The following is an 18,625-nucleotide window of genomic DNA, read 5'->3' as shown; positions in this document are numbered from 1 at the left end:
TAATATTAAATTCAAAATATACTAATAGGGTTTAACATTTTTGTGAACATAAGTTTAAAGTGAAATCACAAAACTTTACAGAGGAGAATACGAAAGTATTATGAAACAAATATACTGTAATATTAGACATAAAATATTAAGAATCAAACATAATATTAGTCAGTAACAATTTCATAAAGTTATCAATGTCTTAAACAAAACTTAGCTAATTAGAGCAAAAGTTAATCCATGGTACCCATGTCTTATAGTACTTTGGATAATAATTGTTTGATATGACGTGGCTTCTCTCGTAAGAATTATGAAGAGTTATTTTGTCTACAATATCTTCAATGCTGGGAATGGATGTTTTTTTCCAATTTGCTGCTATGGCATTTTTAGCTACTAGAAAAAGTGAATTAGCATAGGTCTCAAAGATGGATTTACCACATCCAAATATAAAGATAGCAAAGCCATTTGGGGAAGTAAAATAATGTTCTGTCTTTTTATTTGATTGATAAGTAATGATATTTCTTTCCAAAAATGTTGAAGTTTGGGACATTCCCATAGAATGTGTAATAAATCTCCCTTGAGCCCGCATTCCCTCCAACGAAGAGGAGATTGGTTTGGGAAAGCCTTTGCTGGTTTATTTGGAGTAAAATACCATCTAGAGATGGTTTTGTAAAAGGCCTCGTGTAAGGAGGCGCAAATGTTTGGAAGGGAATAAATTTGATTCCATCATGAAAATCCCTGATTTTCTTTAAGCCCAAAGATTTCCAAGAGTCGGGAATTTTTTGCCCAGAAATAAGTTCGATAAAATAAATTGAGATGTTTTTGATTTTAGCAAATTGACATTTTTTTTACTTGAAACACTAGCAAGTTTTTCCCATGCATGAATAACTGCTGATATAGTAGTGTGTTGGGGAAGTATAAGAGAGGGATTAATAATATGCTTCAAAAGTAGAGAAACTGGGGGCATATTGCTATTGGAATAAGCTTCCAGATCAGTCCAAGCCGGAGATGAATTTTTATTCATCCAGTTTTGAGATTGCTTAATTAAGTTAGTATAATAATAATTAGTTAGGTTTGGTAATCCAAGACCTCCATGTAGTTTGTTCTTAAATGGTACTTTATTGGAGGTCCTAGCTCTCTTTTGATTCCAGATGAATTTGTTTAGTAGTGATCGTAACTTAATGATGAATTTTTGGGGAATTAAAAGGGGAATTGCTCTGAATATATATAACATTTTGGTAATGTAAACATCTTAATAGTAATTATATAACCTAACCATGAAAATTCATTTTTTGAGTAGTTTTTAAAGTCTGCTTGCACCGTGTTTGTTATGTGATTCAAATTGCACTCAATTGTGGTTTTAAAATCTCTTGTAAGAAGTATTCCCAGGTATGAAACGACCTCCTTTTCCCAGTCAAAGGATGAGATTTTTTTTTTATGGAATTGATAAGGGTGTTGCTTAAATTAAAGTCTAGTATTTTTGATTTTGTGATATTAATTTTGTAATAAGATACCTTTGCAAATGATTCAATTGTATGAATGACTTCTTTAATAGAAGACAAACGATTTGAGAGGGTAAGTATGATGTTTATCGGTTAGGATACCTTTGATTTTAGAATTGCTTATTAATTCAGCAAATGGTTCCATTATTAGTGCAAAGAGCAAAGGAGAGAGAGGGCAACCCTGTCTAGTGCCATTTGAGATTTGAAACGGTTTAGATAGGTGACTATTTGCATAAATTTTAGCAGTTGCGTATGCATAAAGGGCCATAATTGTTCTGATAAGTTGCGAGTTAAAACCAAATTTGAGAAGAGTGGCTTTTAAGAAGTCCTAGTTGATTCTATCAAAAGCCTTCTCGGCATCTAAAGTCAATAGTATTGATGTTTTTTTAGAGCATATTATAATGTCAACTAGATTTAATATTCTTGTTCCATCTACAGTCTGATGACTCTCAATAAAGCCCAATTTATCGTTATGTATAATTCCAGGAAGAATTTTTTTTAAGTCTATTTGCAATAATTTTGGAATAAATTTTTATATCACAATTAATGAGTGAAATGGGTTTATAATTTATTAATATTCAGAGAATAAGGCATTTCTTAGGCCTAGTTTAATCTTGAGGATTTCCTTATGAATCGTTGAGGATGGGGTTGTGAGATTTTGCTGAATTTTTTCTTTCTCAAAAAGGTTTGACTGAATTTATTTTTATATTTTCCCTATTCTCTTTTTTATTTTTGGATGAAATTTGTATTAGTATTCCCCTCAGAACTGCCTGTGTGCATTCCATAACATAAATGGGCATATGCTTTCTACATTATTTTCTTTCAAGTAATTCTCAATGTTTTCAATACATATTTTTTATATTTTGGTGAATGTAGGAGAAAAGAATTACATTTCCAAAGTAAGGAGATGACGGGTATCCTAAATATACATCACAAGTGACTGATGGTCTGAAAATGATTTTGGGATATTTGAGAGCTTTCTAAATTGGGATATTTAGATAGAGAATTTGTTAAAATCAAGTCTATATGAGAGAAGGATTTGTGAGCATAAGAATAAAATGTATATTCAATGGAAGAGGTATTTAAGCATCTAAAAACATCGAGGAGTTCTTGTTTAACCAATTTTTCAATGAAGGGACACAATGTCGTGAATGAGCAGAAGAATCTAATAACGGATCGGGTACTAGATTAAAATCTCTGAGTAAAATGAGATCGCCTTGTTTTTTTTCTTGGATATCTAAAAATCGGATTTGGGCCTTATTGGGTGCATATACATTAACCAGGGTACAAGTATGATTATTAATCTGACAAGTTAGAAGATGAAATCTACCATCAGAGTCATTATGTTCCGAAATTAACTTGAATGAAACCAAATTTTTTCTTGCAAACAAATTATGTTGGCTTTTCTATCTTTTATTTCCCTCCAGGTTAAAAATAGTCTCTTAGGACTGTTAAGACCTTTCACATTTAATATAAGCAGTTTTATGTCCATACTGAAAGAGAATAATATTAAACCACTGATTAATATATTAAAAAGGATGTAAGGATGTTAAAGAGTTATTCTTGAAAGTTTAGATTGTAATAAATTTACTATTAAACTTACTTATACTATATATATTTACTTATCACTTTTAGTACACAAATACAGAAGAAATACAGTAAAATATATGATTGAAGTTTACCCAAATAAAATACATAAGCAAAAGTTTCTTCCTAATTGGGGAAACAAGTTTGTGGGATTAAACTCCTGAGTCACATCTCCAAAAAAAATAGACGATATCTTTTTAAACCAAAACCAATTATAATTCCATGAAAGGATACAGTCTTGCCAAGAAAAAAAAATAAACCTTCAATAAGATGCGTAATGGCAACAACTGGAAACCTAAAGAAGAAAATGTAGATGATCTTTTCCCTCTTAAGTCAGCCTGGAGAGTAAAGACTGGAGGAAGGATATTCGCCGTCTCCAATTGATAATAAAAAGTTTCTTCCTTCTTCAGCCAAAAATATTGGGACTATTTTCCCTTTATAGGAGACCAAAAGCTTTGTAGGGAATCCCCATCTGTAAGTTATCCTCTTTGGCGCAATTCACTGATGATATCTTTAAAGGACTTTCTGAGTTGAATTGTGTCCCTTGATAAATCCGCAAAAAGTTTAATATGATTGTATGGCTCTTTCTTTTCTTTTAGATAGTTTAACACTTTTTCTTTAGTATTATAAAAGCGTAGGCGAAGAATTGTGTCTCTTGGCACTTCAGAAGAAATTGACGATGGGCGAGGCAAGCGAGGATCCTATCAAATGTTAAGTCAAGTTCTGTAAGGGCTGGGATGGACTTGGAAAGAAGGTTTTTAACATAGGCAGACGATCTGCCTGACAATGTCAGTTTTTAATGCCAGTTGACATCAAGCCCAGGTTAGTAATGGAGAGGCGTCTATAAGATGTCCCCATTACTAACCCCATAGTGATGGTGAAATGTAAAATAAAGACATCCACATCCAGAATAAAATATTTTATTTGAAATAAAGACAGACACCTTTAATGTTCTAAATTAAACCCTACTTACCATCACGCCCATTCCAGTTGAAGCCATTGTCACCTGCAATGAAAGTAAAATAATAAACCAACCTTATCCATACCTGTCCACCGTAGTCCAAATAGCGAGGGTCCCACGATGATCTCATGAACAGAACGGCCACATTGTAAAATGTGACCGCTCTGTTCATTTGCCGGAAATACACTGACGCTCATTGCCGGCAAATGAGGTCAGCGCATGCGCGGTATTTTCCCACACTTGTGTCAATGAGTTGAACTCCGTTGAACTCAGCGTGGGAAAATACTCACTGCGCATGCACTGACATCAATACACTCAATGAGCGTCAGTGTATTGCCGGCAAATGAACAGAGCGGTCACATTTTACAATGTGGCCGTTCTGTTCATGGGACCCTCGCTATTTGGACTACGGCGGACAGGTGAGGATGAGGTTGCTTTATTATTTTACCTTTCTTACAGGTGATCATGGGCTTCGGGGATTAGCTTTAAGGTGAGTATTGAGTATATGGTGTTTTCTTATTTTATGCAGGGGCCGAGAACATCGGGGACAAGGTGTAGGTGAGTATAATGTGTTATATTTTTATTTTCATTTTTTATTAATTAACATTTTTTTTTCTTTTACTTTGAGCACAGGCATAGCTGGTGAGAGACTACTACTCCCATCCAGAAGCGCCTGCGCTCGCTGTTTCCTATGGCAGTACGCGCCGGCTGATGGTGGTAGTAGTACCATCAGCCGGCGACTGACACGCGGTAAGCTTTTTACCGCCGATCAGAGCCTGTGCTTCCTGCGCTGTCACGCAAATGACAACACAGGAAACCAGGTATATTTGGCTCCTCCATTCACATGAATGGGGTCCGTGTTCGGGTACTGTTCTGGTACCCGAACACAAACTTTTAATAAACTGTTCGGCGTCCCGAATCTCAGAATAATCTTAAATAAGTAACAGCATTCCAAAGCGATAATATCATAAATTTGAAAACTGGTGCTGCGTCATAATGTCCCAAATAACCAGTATTATTAAAGTGTTAAAGGGGCCTCCAGATGTTTTTATACATGTAAAATAAACAGAGCAAGTCCTCATGCTCCCTGGGCCAGCACCGACTCTCTGCCGCTGATCTAGTCTCTAAGTATTGGCTGCAGTGGTGACATCATTAATACAGTGCACATCACTGCTGTAGTTAATCACTAAGCTTGGTGGCTCGTGCCTCTGCGCTCAGTGATTGCAGCATTGACTTTTGACCGCTGCCGTCAAACACAGAAACTGTCCAGCGGAGAGCCAGCGCTGGACCAGGGGAAAGGGAGAACCAGCCATTTATTTTATGATTATAAAATCATTTGGGGACCACCTTTGAAATGGAAAACCCCTTTAACCCTGTAGCGTAAATGTATATACTTGTATATCTATGTCAAAGTCCGCATAAATGGAGAGGGCTCAAGAGCATAGCCCACTTCACACGTGGCAAATACTGGCTGTATATAAAGCCTTAATGTAGTTAGTCTACACATCCAGAACTGCTAGAAAAAAGCATACAGGCAGCCTTGAGGTGGTTGCCTCAATTGTGATGACAATCCCTGTTCGTAAGTGATGGGTGCAGAAGTGCCTGGTTGGATACAGCTTTAATCTGCAAAAATCAGCTGTTTGCAGGTTGACGGGAGGTTCTGTGCTTTCATAGCAAGCTTGTGAAAGTTAATAAATCTTTTAGGGAACATATGAGATGTTCTCCCATATGTATCCTAGTAGTAATTCATAATATGGATGATAACTTGGTAAATAATAATTCTCTGAAGACAAAATTACTATAGCAAAAGACATACACTATCAAATATTTTTACATTTCTATTCTGACTCTTGAGTAATTGTGAGTGGTTCTCTTGACCAGGTCATGAGGAGGCATGGTGTAATCACAGGTAATTTGTGGGAAAGATTAATCCCAATTCTGATATGACTGCACCACAGAACATCTGTTATTACCATATTCAGTTATATTGTAGCCATTTATTTGCCTTCGCTTATATTATATTATATATCAGACATATTTCCCAGGCAATATATAATGAAAAATCCGGCACTCTGGGTTCAGTATGGTGAAAAAACGTGTAGTTGTTAAAACAGTGGTCCTAATTAATATTGTGTATAATACATAACGTTTCGGTCGGTAGAGACCTTTATCAAACATACACACTTATTATAGGTCACAAAGGATTGAAGGAGATAAAAGTTGTGGCAGTGCTTGGTGTATAAGCGACGTCCGTCGCTGGAGAGAGGAGCGCATTTCCCAGGCAGTTCAGACAGACAAAGATGGACCACACTATGAATAAGAACACATAGTACAAAACATGTCAGTTGTGCATGCCTCTGATGAGCGCTTTTTTTTTAGACCAGGAATTTTTAATATATATATTTTTTTAATATAATTATTTGTTTTTTTCTCCGGATTGTGCTGGATGCACTTTACCTTTTTACTTCTATGCTCCTTGCTGCTGACACAAGCCTCAAGTCCGTGCACTACCAGAGGAATATTCACAACCAATGGGTGAGCTGGATAAAAACTTTTTTCTTCCTTTATTATCTAGTATATGTAGTAGGTAGAGGCAAGATAAAACCCTAGATCAGTAAAGTGGACGCAATCCAAAACTGGCTGAAACCACTCTCAAGGACACAAGTTAAAGCATTTCTGGGAATCGAGGGATACTACAGGAGGTTCCTTCCAACATTTTCCATGATGGCTGCACCCCTGACCAACCTCCTTAAGGGGACGAAATCGGCAATGGCCAAATAATCAGCGAAGGTGCAGACGTCCTTTCAAGAGCTGAAAGTAGCTCTGAGTAAGCAGCTGGTTCTGATTGCCCCCGACTTTAAAAAGGAATTTGCACTCCAAACAGACACCTCAGAAGTCGGATTAGGAGCGGTCCTTTCTCAGGTAATACAAGGGAATGACCACCCCATTCTCTACCTGAGTAGGAAACTGTCAGCATGTGAAAAGAATGCCTCATCAAGAGAATGCCAATACTTTGAAGAACCTAGAATATAAGACATATTTTCAGTTGTTTCACACTTTTTTGTTAAGTATATAATTCCACATGTGTTAATTCATAGTTGTGATGCCTTCAGTGTGAATGTACAATTTTCAAAGTCATGAAAATACAGAAAAATCTTTAAATGAGAAGGTGTGTCCAAACTTTTGGTCTGTACTGTATATATAGTGGTAGATCGGCTCACTCAGCTGCACATACAGGTAGGCACAGGGAAAAACTGTCTCTTTAAGTCTTCCACTGGTTTATTAAAAGTACTGCATAAATCCAGAACATTAGCAAAACAAAACACAGCCTTACCGGCCTAACAGGAAAACAAAAAAATTAACGTATGGCACAGTCCTTGTTGTTACGGGAATCCGTCCGCTTCAGGAACAATCGACACAAGGTTCTGTTTCCTTAACATGAAAACACAGTTCCAGTGTTTGCACCTCCAGACCCACCCACACTGAATGCTCTAGAAAGCTGGGTATTTATCCTCTGGACTCCTTCCACTCTACAGCTGTTCAATCACTCTAGCACCAAACATGGCTGACTGAGGATGTGAGTAGGACACAATAAGAAAAAAACATTAGAACCAGAAAAGATTTTTCTTAAAGGAACTTGGTCACCAGATTTTTGACACCTAATTTGAAAGGAAAGTAGTCACAGAAACCCGCATTCCAGCGATTAATCACTTACTGGACAGCTTGCTGTAGTTTTTATAAAGTCCCTTGTTTAAACAGCAGGATATTATTACCAGATTAGCCTCCATATTCGTGAGCCCTGTATAATCCTGCCCACACCACTGGTAATCAGAAAGCTGTCAGTGTCAGTGTTGTGGGTGGGTTTATAGGGAGTTCGGCATCCAGAGAATTGGTAGATCTCCAGCAGATAAAGTAGTGATTTAATCAAATCTGCAGTAAGCAGCCCAGTAAGTGACGCATCCCTGGAATCAGAGTCTCTGCCCCCAACATCATGCTGCTGTCACCTGGTGACAGATTCTTTTTAAGCAGGTGTCAATTTATTAGGAAAGAGACTGATAATAACACACAAAAGTGCATTGTATATGAGAAATATGCTAATAATGCTGTGATGCAGCATACTGAAAAATTACTTTTATGAAATAACTGCATAAGACGCTTTGATTGCAGATTGACAATTCTCCTTTATAATATGACAAGACATATTCATTCTTGAATAAAAGAACATTGCTTAGCCATGTGTATTTGCACAGGTTTACTCATTTAGATAATGTAAGGATATTAGGGTTGCAAGAAGAACTACTGCTGTCGCCATTAGGAGTCCTGAGTGAAAAAAGAAAATATTGGTGTCAAATTATCAAAATACAGCACATTATAAAACAGAATACTTTCAGGATTTTAAGAGCTCTATTATATACAAGATATTTAGAAACAATAAAGCCAGAGGTATCAACATTTCATGTTAATCTTTTTTTTAGATAACGCGAGTGTTTATTCACCTTTTTTATGCATGAACACTCATGCCCCTACGCACGTTCTTTTGTAAAAGAGCAGAATCCCTTTGCAAGTAACGTATAAATGCTGATAACCTTTGTACTTTACACGATACACTGGCGATTCTGAATGAATATATCATAGAACATATCTGCATGGGGATGCTAGATTTATTAATACACGTACATCTGTTTTGCTAGACTATGGGAAAGGTACTTTAGGGTAGAGGTTCACAGCTTTTCTACCTTTCACAAATGGAACAACATTGATAAAATTCAATTACAACTTAAGTCTTTAATGTAAAATATTAGAAGAATTATGTTGTACTCTCAAAAAACACATGCAGAACTGAAAAACTCCAGAAGAAAAGTTATAAAAGAGAAATAAAAAAAAAGTTCAGGATAAGTAAAAAGACTACTAGAACATGCAGTAGAAGGATCAATAATCAGTTCACTCTAATCTCTGAAACAGATGATATAAGTCTTTAAAGAGTTATTCCCATCTTTAGAAGATATAACCCAACTATAGGAATGGGACTGAATATAAAGGTGTACTGCATCCGTCGACCCCGTACTCCCCATTCAGCCTTTGTGTCTGTGTCTCACCACAGCAGACACGATGAGACACCACTAGAATGTGCCAGCTGTGCAGAGCCTGAGTCCAAACGCAGCACCAGTGGAGGAAAGGGGCTAGATGAGTAGTTCTATTATTTTAATGTCAATGAAAGTGTAGGGGTATCATACTGTATTTGAGGGGGTGGTGGGTCCAGGATACTGTTTATGCGGGGCTGTGGGTACCATGTGGAGACACCATAAGGGGTTGGTGGCAATGTGGTGGCAACTGTTGGGGCATTAGACTTTGTGTGTTGACGTACTGTGGAGCAAATTGTGAGGGGATTCACTGTGGGAATTTCATATGGTGTTTGAGGGAGGGATTTTTGTGGGCATCATACTCTATGGGGGCCATGAAATGGGTATTGTAATGGATAAGAAAACTTATAGGCTTCAGTAGGGGCACATTTACTATGTATGTGCAGCAATACATGTCCCTCTCCCTGTTTTTAAAAGTTGGGAGGTATCGGTCTACTTACTCCTCAAGATATTTTTGTTCTGGGGTGTGGGCAGAGAAGGTAATGCAATAGCTAGGGGGCTCCATTAATGTTATATATATGCCTATTTATGGGACTGTGGAAAAAAGTAAAGCATTGTACTCTTCTATCTGCTTCAGACCCATGGAAAATGAATGGAGTAAAGGTGAACATGTCCAGCCACTGATTAATTCCGAGGGAGTTCTGCAGAGCAGTTGGACACCCACTGATCCTAAGATCAGCACAGATGTGTGATAACTTCTAAAGTTGAGAATAGCCTTGTAATATCAGTCATTTTGCTACAATGGGTACAGAAAGTATTCAGACCCCTTTAAAATTTTCATTCTTTGTTTCATTGCAGCCAATTGGTAAATTCTAAAAAGTTCATTTTTTTCTCATTAAAGTACACTCTGCACCCCATCTTGACTGAAAAAAACAAATGTAGAAATTTTTGCAAATTTATCAAAAAAAACAACTGATGGTCTTAAGTATTCAGACCCTTTGCTCAGTATTGAGTAGAAGCATCCTTTTGAGCTAGTACAACCATGAGTCTTCTTGGGAATGATGCAACAAGTTTTTCACACCTGGATTTGTGGATCCTCTGCCATTCTTACTTGCAGATCCTCTCCAGTTCCATCTGATTGGATGGTGAATGCTGGTGGACAGCCATTTTCAGGTCTCTCCAGAGATGCTCAATTGGGTTAAGGTACGGGCTTTGGCTGGGCCAGTCAAGAATGGTCACAGAGTTGTTCTGAAGCCACTCTTTTGTTATTTTAGCTGTGTGCTTAGGGTCATTGTTTTGTTGGAAGGTCAGCCTTTGGCCAAGTCTGAGGTCCAGAGCACTCTGGAAAAGGTTTTCATCGAGGATATCTCTGTACTTGACCGCATTCATGTTTCCTTCAATTGCAACCAGTGTTGGGATTGTATTGGGCAGGTGATGAGCAGTGCCTGGTTTTCTCCACACATACCTCTTAGAATAACAAAAAAGTTATATCTTCGTCTCATCAGACCAGAGAATCTTATTTCTCATAGTCTGGGAGTCCTTCATGTGTTTTTGCGCAAACACTATGTGGGCTTTCATATGTCTTGCACTGAGGAGAGGATTCCGTCTAGCCACTCTGCCATAAAGGCCCGACTGATGGAGGGCTGCAGTGATAGTTGACTTTGTGGAACTTTCTCCCATCTCCCTACTGCATCTCTGGAGCTCAGACGCAGTGATCTTGTGGTTCTTCTTTACCTCTCTCACCAAGGCTCTTCTACCACGATTGCTCAGTTTGGCTGGACGGCCAGGTCTAGGAAGACTTCTGGTGGTCCAAACTTCTTCCATTTAAGGATTATGGAGGCCACTGTGCTCTTAGGAACCTTGAATAATGCAGAAATTCTTTTGTAACCTTGGCCAGATCTGTGCCTTGCTACAATTCTGTCTCTGAGCTCCTTGGGCAGTTCCTTTGAGCTCATGATTCTCATTTGGTCTGACATGCACTGTGAGCTGTGAGGTCTTATATAGACAGGTGTGTGCCTTTCCAAATCAAGTCCTATCAGTTTAATTAAACACAGCTGGACTCCAATGGAAGAGTAGAACCATCTCAAGGAGGATCACGAGGAAATGGACAGCATGTGACTTAAATATGAGTGTCTGAGCAAAGGGTCTGAATACTTATGACCATGTGATATTTCAGTTTTTCCTTTTTAATAAATTTGCAAAAATTTCTATATTTCTGTTTTTTTTCCAGTCAAGATGGGGTACAGAGTGTACTTTAACCCCTTAACCCCCGAAGGTGGTTTGCACGTTAATGACCAGGCCAATTTTTACAATTCTGACCGCTGTCACTTTATGAGGTAATTACTCTGGAACGCTTCAACGGATCCCCCTGATTCTGAGACTGTTTTTTCGTGACATATTGTACTTTATGATTGTGGTAAAATTTCTTCGATAGCACTTGCGTTTATTTGTGAAAAAAAACGGAAATTTGGCAAAAATTTAGAAAATTTTGCAATTTTCAAAATTTGAATTTTTATGCCCTTAAATCAGAGAGATATGTCACACAAAAGAGTTAATAAATAACATTTCCCACATGTCTACTTTACATCAGCACAATTTTGGAACCAAATTTTTTTTTTTGTTAGGGAGCCATAAGGGTTAAAAGTTGACCAGCGATTTCTCATTTTTCCAACAAAATTTACAAAACCATTTTTTTAGGGACCACATCACATTTGAAGTCACTTTGAAAGGTCTTTATGACAGAAAATACCCCAAAGTGACACCATTCTAAAAACTGCACCCCTCAAGGTGCTCAAAACCACATTCAAGAACTTTATTAACCCTTCAGGTGCTTCACAGGAATTTTTGGAATGTGGAAGAAAAAAATGAACATTTAACTTTTTTCACAAAAATGTTACTTTAGACCCAATTTTTTTATTTTCACAGGGGTAACAAGAAAAAATGGACCCCAAAATTTGTTGTGCAATTTCCCCTGGGCACGCAGATACCCAATATGTGGGGAAAAAACACTGTTTGGGCGCACGGCAGGGCTCGGAAGGGAAGGAGCGCCATTTGACTTTTTGATTGTAAAATTTGCTTGAATAATTAGCGGACGCCATGTTGCGTTTGGAGAGCCCCTGTGTGCCCAAACATTGGAGCTCCCCCACAAGTGACCCCATTTTGGAAACTAGACCCCCCAAGGCACCTATCTAGATGCATAGTGAGCACTTGGAACCCCTAGGTGCTTCACAAATTGATTCGTAAAAATGAAAAAGTGAAAAAAAAAACACTTTTTCATTTTTATGAATCAATTTGTGAAGCACCTGGGGGTTCCAAGTGCTCACTATGCATCTAGATAGGTGCCTTGGGGGGTCTAGTTTCCAAAATGGGGTCACTTGTGGGGGAGCTCCAATGTTTGGGCACGCAGGGGCTCTCCAAACGCAACATGGCGTCCGCTAACAATTTGAGCCGATTTTCCATTCAATTTGTTAGCGGACACCATGTCGTGTTTGGAGAGCCCGTGATGTGCCTAAACAGTGGAGCTCTCCCACAAGTGACCCCATTTTGGAAACAATACCCCTCAAGGATTTTATTAAGGTGTATAGTGAACATTTTGAACCCAGAGGTACGACACAGAATTTGATAACATTAGGTCATCATATTGAATAAGTTGTCATTAGTCTTGAGCGCAAGTGTTCGCTACTTGAGTTTGCATCGGGTACTCAGGTATGCACCATGTACAGCGTGTGCTCGAGTGACATGCTCGAGTCCCTGCTCCGCATGTTTCACGGTTATTAGACACCCAAAAAAAAACATGCGGGGATCGCTCGTGCATGGCAAGCAATCCCCGTAAAGTTTTTTTGGCCGCGAAGCATATGGGGCGGAGACTCGAGCATGTCACTCAAATACCCACGATACTCAATGCATACCAGAGCACCCGATGCAAACTCAAGTAGCGAGCACTTGCGCTCAACACTAGTCGCCATATCGTCATCTTTTTTTCTTACTTTTGAAAAAAATCCCAACCCCATCACAACCCTAACCCCAAACCCAGCCCTAACCCGAGAGTTTATTTTTGACGCCGTTCCTCGTGCGGTATAAGTGATTAGACGACTTTATTCTTCGGGTCGATGCGATTACAGCAATACCAGAATCATATCGGGTTTTTATGATTGACAGCTGTCACACACTAAAAGACGCATTTTTTGTAAAATCTAGTTTTTGCATCGCCATATTTTGAGAGCTATAATTTTTCCAGATTTTGGCAGACAGTTATGCGACGGCTCGTTTTTTGCGGGATGAATTGACGTTGTTATTAGTGCCATATTCAGGCACGTGACATTTTTTGATCGCTTTCTATTCCGATTTTTTGGAGGCAGAATAAACAAAAACCAACAATTCAGGAATTGTTTTTTTTGTTTTTTTTATTCTGTTCCGCGTGTGGTAAAATTGATAAGGCAGCTTTATTCTTCGGGTCAGTACGTTTACAGCGGTACCACATTTATATAGTTTTTCTATGTTTTGCACTTTTACATAATAAAAGCAATTTTCTAGAAAAAAATTATTTTTTAGCATAGCTTTATTCTGAGAGCTATAACTTTTTTATTTTTCGGCTGATGGAGCTGTATGTCGGCTTGTTTTTTGCGGGACGAGATGATGTTTTCAGCGGTACCATTTTTATTTATAGTTGTCTTTTTGATCGCGTGTTATTCCATTTTTGTTTGGCGGTATGGTGATAAAGCATTGTTTTTTGCTTCGTTTTTTTTTTTTTTTTTACTGTGTTCACTGAAGGGGTTAACTAGTGGGACAGTTTTATAGGTCAGGTTATTCCGGACGCGGCGATACCAAATATGTGTACTTTTATTGTTGTTTTTTTTTTTTTTTAAATAATATTTATTGATGGGTACATTATATTTTTATTTTTGGTGGATTATTTTTTTAAATTTTTTTTTTATATTTTTGCAATTTTTTTTTTTTTTTTTTTTCCACTTTCTGAAAGTTTATATACTTTATTACTTTGTCCCACTATGGGACTTTCACTTTTTTTTCTCTGATCGCCTGCATGGCACAGGAATGCAGCACCATCCCTGTGCCATGCAGGCTGTCAGCGCTGGACAGGGAGATGATTGTTTGGAGATGCACTGCGCATGTCCAAACAATCTTCCTGCTGTCTGGTGACCCGGATGTTGTCATGACGACATCGGGTCGTCATGGCAACACCCGGGAAGCCGCGTCAGACAGCGCTGGAAGCCGGAAGATGAGATGAGTATCTGCGATCACCTCCCCTTGCCCCCGCAATGCTGTGATCGACTTCGATCGCAGCATCGCGGCGGTTAATGTGCTGGGAGCGGTGCAGGACCGCTCCCTGCACATAGTATCGGGTGTCAGCTGTGACAATCAGCTGATACCCGGCGGCGATCGCGCCCGCACAGCCTGTGTGCGCGCGCGATCGCCATGACGTACTAATACGGGTCTGGCTCTTAAGTCCCAGGGCACAGACGCGTATTAGTACGTCAAATGTTGTTAAGGGGTTAATGAAAAAAAAAAATGAACTTTTTAAAATTTACCAAATGGCAGCAATGAAACAAAGAGTGACAAATTTAAGGGGGTCTGAATACTTTCCAGACCCACTGTATGTCCTGTATTGGTAACAACCTACATTTTTTTCTTTTAATAAATGTTTTGTCTGGGCAGCTGTTATTAGCTCCAGTGGCTACATTCAATGTGTGTATCAGACGCAGTCGACAACTGTAAATTAGCCCCTATGCAAAAGAACAAGAATGGTCACTACACATTGAACGGAGCTGTGCTCGTCAGCTTTGCACAATGGTTAAATCTGGTTTCTGCTGGAGCGGATGACAGCTGATCAGTGAGGGTGCAGGATATCAGAACCTCACTGATTTCATGTTAATGATGTATCCACAGGAAAGTTCATCAATATTAAATGCCGTACAACACCTTCAAACTTTATTACATTTCTTGTCATGAGCGTCAAAATCGTATTCTAGTTTAAGTAAATGATCACCATTACAGGAAAGTTAAAACTCCCTTATGACTTGTCTATTAATTTACAGCTGAACTCCCCACAGAACAGATATCTTAAAGGGAATCTGTCACCACATTTGACATATCTAAACTATTAATATGGGCATACAGGTTATAAAGTGCTGAGGAGAGTGATCCCTGTATGCCTCATATCAGTTGCCTTGTTGTTGAGAAATCATCTTTTATCACTTTACATAAATGACATCTTCCAGGCTGTGGGGAGGACGCTGCCCGGAAGATAACTGCCTCTAGAACTTCTTTTACCTGAAGGAGGAGTTCCTAGTGTGATGTGTAATGGCCGCACTGATCTCCTGATTACAGATGAGCGAACATTTCAATATTCGGTTCGTTTTCCGTTCACCGAATTTGCAATATTCAAAGATTAATTCATCCAACATTCGCAGAACCTTTCCGAACCCCATTGGATTCAATGGGAGGCAACACCAAACGCATATGTAACACCTTCAAACGGGCCCAAAAGCTGCCAAAACAGATCAAATTATGGGCAGACACCAGGAAAATGTCCTCAATTGACCCCCAGTACAAATTTTATAATGGCACAGCAACAATCAGCCATGGGCCATGTATGAAGATTCAGGGTGTGGGCCAGCATTTACAGCTTTGAATTGAACTTCAAATTAAGATGAGGTGGGTAAGGGATCAGTGTAGGCCTGCTGTGTTGGGAGCCCTTATACCACATGCAACAGCTCAAGCTGCTTTTATGATCATCCACACTCAGGTGGCACAAACATCAGTTTCATAGATTAGCATAGGTACAAAAATTTAAGGATAGTAAAACAGGTAATTGACTGAAAGTAAGTGCAGGCCTGCCAGTCTGGGAGCACTACTGTACACATAAAGGAGACCCAATCACATTTAAAAAAATTAGGGACAGACACCACCAAAGTGGCATCAATTCCACCAGAGTACAACTAGTATAATGGGGCATTGTGACAACCCTTCCACTACAGCCAACCCAGCAGATGGAGACCCAATCAGGAGTCTTCACGTTTCCAAAAATTAGTGTTAATATCTGCATGCTAAAGATATCACAGACTGCAGTTATGCGAGATCAATGCAGCACACTAAAAATGACAACATCGCCTAGTCGGTACATTCTGCGATTGGGGTGCAAAAGTCTTTGGAGATCCATGACTTGTTCATCTTGATGGAACAGCCGGCTGTGCTTATCGGTCAGGACACCACCAGCAGCGCTGTAGACACGTCTGAGAGAACGCTGGCTGCCGGGCATAATAAAACCTCCAAGGCGTGACAGGCGAGCTCAGGCCACTCATCCGTTTTTGAAGACCAAAATGTAAAAGGGTCCAAACCCTCCTGGATGGTATTGAGCTCTAGATACACCTGAACCATCCTCTCCAGTTGTTCACTATATGTCAGACTTGTACTCTGTTGTGTTAGTGCACAAACTGGTCTACAAAATGTGTTAAAGGACTCACAGAAATTGCTTCTGCCACTTACACTCCTGCTGTTGCTGCTAATGTTTGGCGTTGATGAATTGAAGTGATGGAGGTTGGAAGTCTTAGAGCTGTGATGCACACTGTGTGCCTCACTGCTATCTTGGGGAAAACCGCTCTTAAGGTTGTTTAACAGTGTGTTTTGATACTCCAGCACTAGCGGGTCCCTTTCCAGAGCGGGAAGCAATTGGCAAAATTTACTATTATAACGTGGATTTAACAGAGTGGCAACCCAGTAGTCAGCACTATTTCAAATCATAACTATACGGGGATCATGTTGCAAATAGTGCAGCAAGAAGGCACTCATATGTAGAGTTCTTCCACGAGGTCCAAGCCCATGTTGTGTTGATGGCTGGGTAACACTGATGCTTGTTTCCTCGTAATCTCCCGCCAACCACGAACAACAGAGAAGGGATGATTATCCTCTTCATCTCCTGACTGTTGCTTGCCCATCACCTCTTCCTCCTCCATTTGTTCCTCAACTCCTGCACCTTCACTAACAATTTGTCTGGTTTCACCAGCCCCCCTCAATCTCTGTAATCCACGGTCCCTTGGCACCCGCCTGTGTGATGACAGTCTGGAACTTTGAGACATTTTTATCCCTTCCGCATCCTCCTCTTCCTCTGGGACCACCACCTCCTCCCGCATGCTATTCAAAGTCTGCTCCAGCATGTGGATGACCGGAATAGTGATGCTGATGATGGCATCGTCTGTGTTAACCATCTTAGTAGCCATTTTGAAACTGTGCAGGAGGGTGCAGTGATCCTTAATCTGTGCCCACTCCGTAAACGTGATATGCCCCACGTCCGTACTGCCAAGGCTATACGACGTGACATACTGTGTCAGGGCTCGTTGATACTGCCACAGTCGCTGCTACATGTGCAAAGTGGAATTCCACCGTGTCAGCACATCGCATATCAACCGGTTAACTGGCATGGGCAAAGACCTCTGTATCGATGCAAGTTGATGACCTGAGGGGTACGAACGGTGGACGTGAGCACACAGCTTCCGTGCTTTCTGCAGCAGCTTTACCACCAGGTTGAGGACGTGAGCCATGCAAGGCACGTATGTGAGCTTGCCTCGGCGTAGGTCTGCCACCAGGTTCGCACTGTTATCGCACACGGCCTTCCCTATCTCCAGGTTCAGCGGAGACAGCCATTGCTAAAACTCGGCCTGGATAGCTGTCCACTAGTGCTGCGTGAGCATGCTCAGTTAACTCTTTCACCGAGTACGCTCGGGTGCTGCCTGAGTATTTTCGGCGTGCTCGGTTCAGCACCCGAGCGTGCTCAGTGAAAGGGTTAACACAACACTATTGTCCACAACTCTTCAGCTGTATGACTGCGATCACCAAGGCATATTACATTTTTAAGACTGCCTGATTACGGTGAGCTCTGGTTGCGCAGTACGGAGGTGGTGGAAATTCGCTCTGCACTGTTGGAACGCGTGTCTCATTAAGGCAGAGGTTGAGGACGCAGATGAAGGAGGCAGAAGCAGTGGAGAAAGTGTGAAATGCAGAGGTTTGTCCTGCAAGCCTTGGAGATTAAAAGACTGGTGGAGCAGCCCCTTCCCCGCCAGCCCCCACAGCCTCCAGTCACCCAGTACCCAATCAGCGAGATGTAACGCCTCTGGCCATGCCTACTCATTCAGGTGTCTGTGGTGAAATGCATTGATTTAGTCAAGGAATGGGTGATGTTGTCTGCGACATGCTGGTGTAGCGCCGGCACAGCTTTCTTAGAGACGTAATGGCCTCTGGGGACTGGTACTGGGGAACTGCGACGGCCATGAGCTTTCAGAAATCGTCTGTATCTACCAGGCGTAAAGGCAGCATTTCTGTGGCCAACAGATTGGAGATGGTGGAGTTCAACGTCTTAGTTTTGTCATGTGTAGGAGGAAACAATCTTTTACGTGACAACTGCAGGACCGAGGGCTGACTGCAGTCCTGAGAGAGGGCGGAATACAGTGAACTGGACAAATTGCTGGACCGTGAGTGTGCTGCAGGCGGAGATG

The 18,625-nt window shown here is 40.2% G+C and overlaps 1 protein-coding gene across 3 annotated transcripts in view; it reads right to left on the bottom strand.

The window, feature by feature from the left end:
* Positions 1-7,299: 7,299 nt before the first annotated feature.
* ODR4 (odr-4 GPCR localization factor homolog) overlaps positions 7,300-18,625 on the bottom strand; it is a 92,683-nt gene continuing 81,357 nt past the window's right edge. For all 3 annotated transcript variants that reach the window (XM_073642982.1, XM_073642980.1, XM_073642981.1), the window contains one exon: positions 7,300-8,358. Coding sequence is in view for 2 of the 3 variants with exons in the window: in XM_073642980.1 (XP_073499081.1) it covers positions 8,291-8,358 (68 nt within the window). In the remaining variant the exon portion in view is untranslated. The remainder of the gene's footprint in view (positions 8,359-18,625) is intronic.

This window comes from Phyllobates terribilis, unplaced genomic scaffold (genome assembly GCF_046119375.1).
Source record: "Phyllobates terribilis strain yellow unplaced genomic scaffold, ASM4611937v1 Scaffold_8__6_contigs__length_399053987, whole genome shotgun sequence".
In the NCBI taxonomy this organism is placed as follows: domain Eukaryota; kingdom Metazoa; phylum Chordata; class Amphibia; order Anura; family Dendrobatidae; genus Phyllobates; species Phyllobates terribilis.
This window is presented reverse-complemented; position numbering and strand designations above follow the sequence as displayed.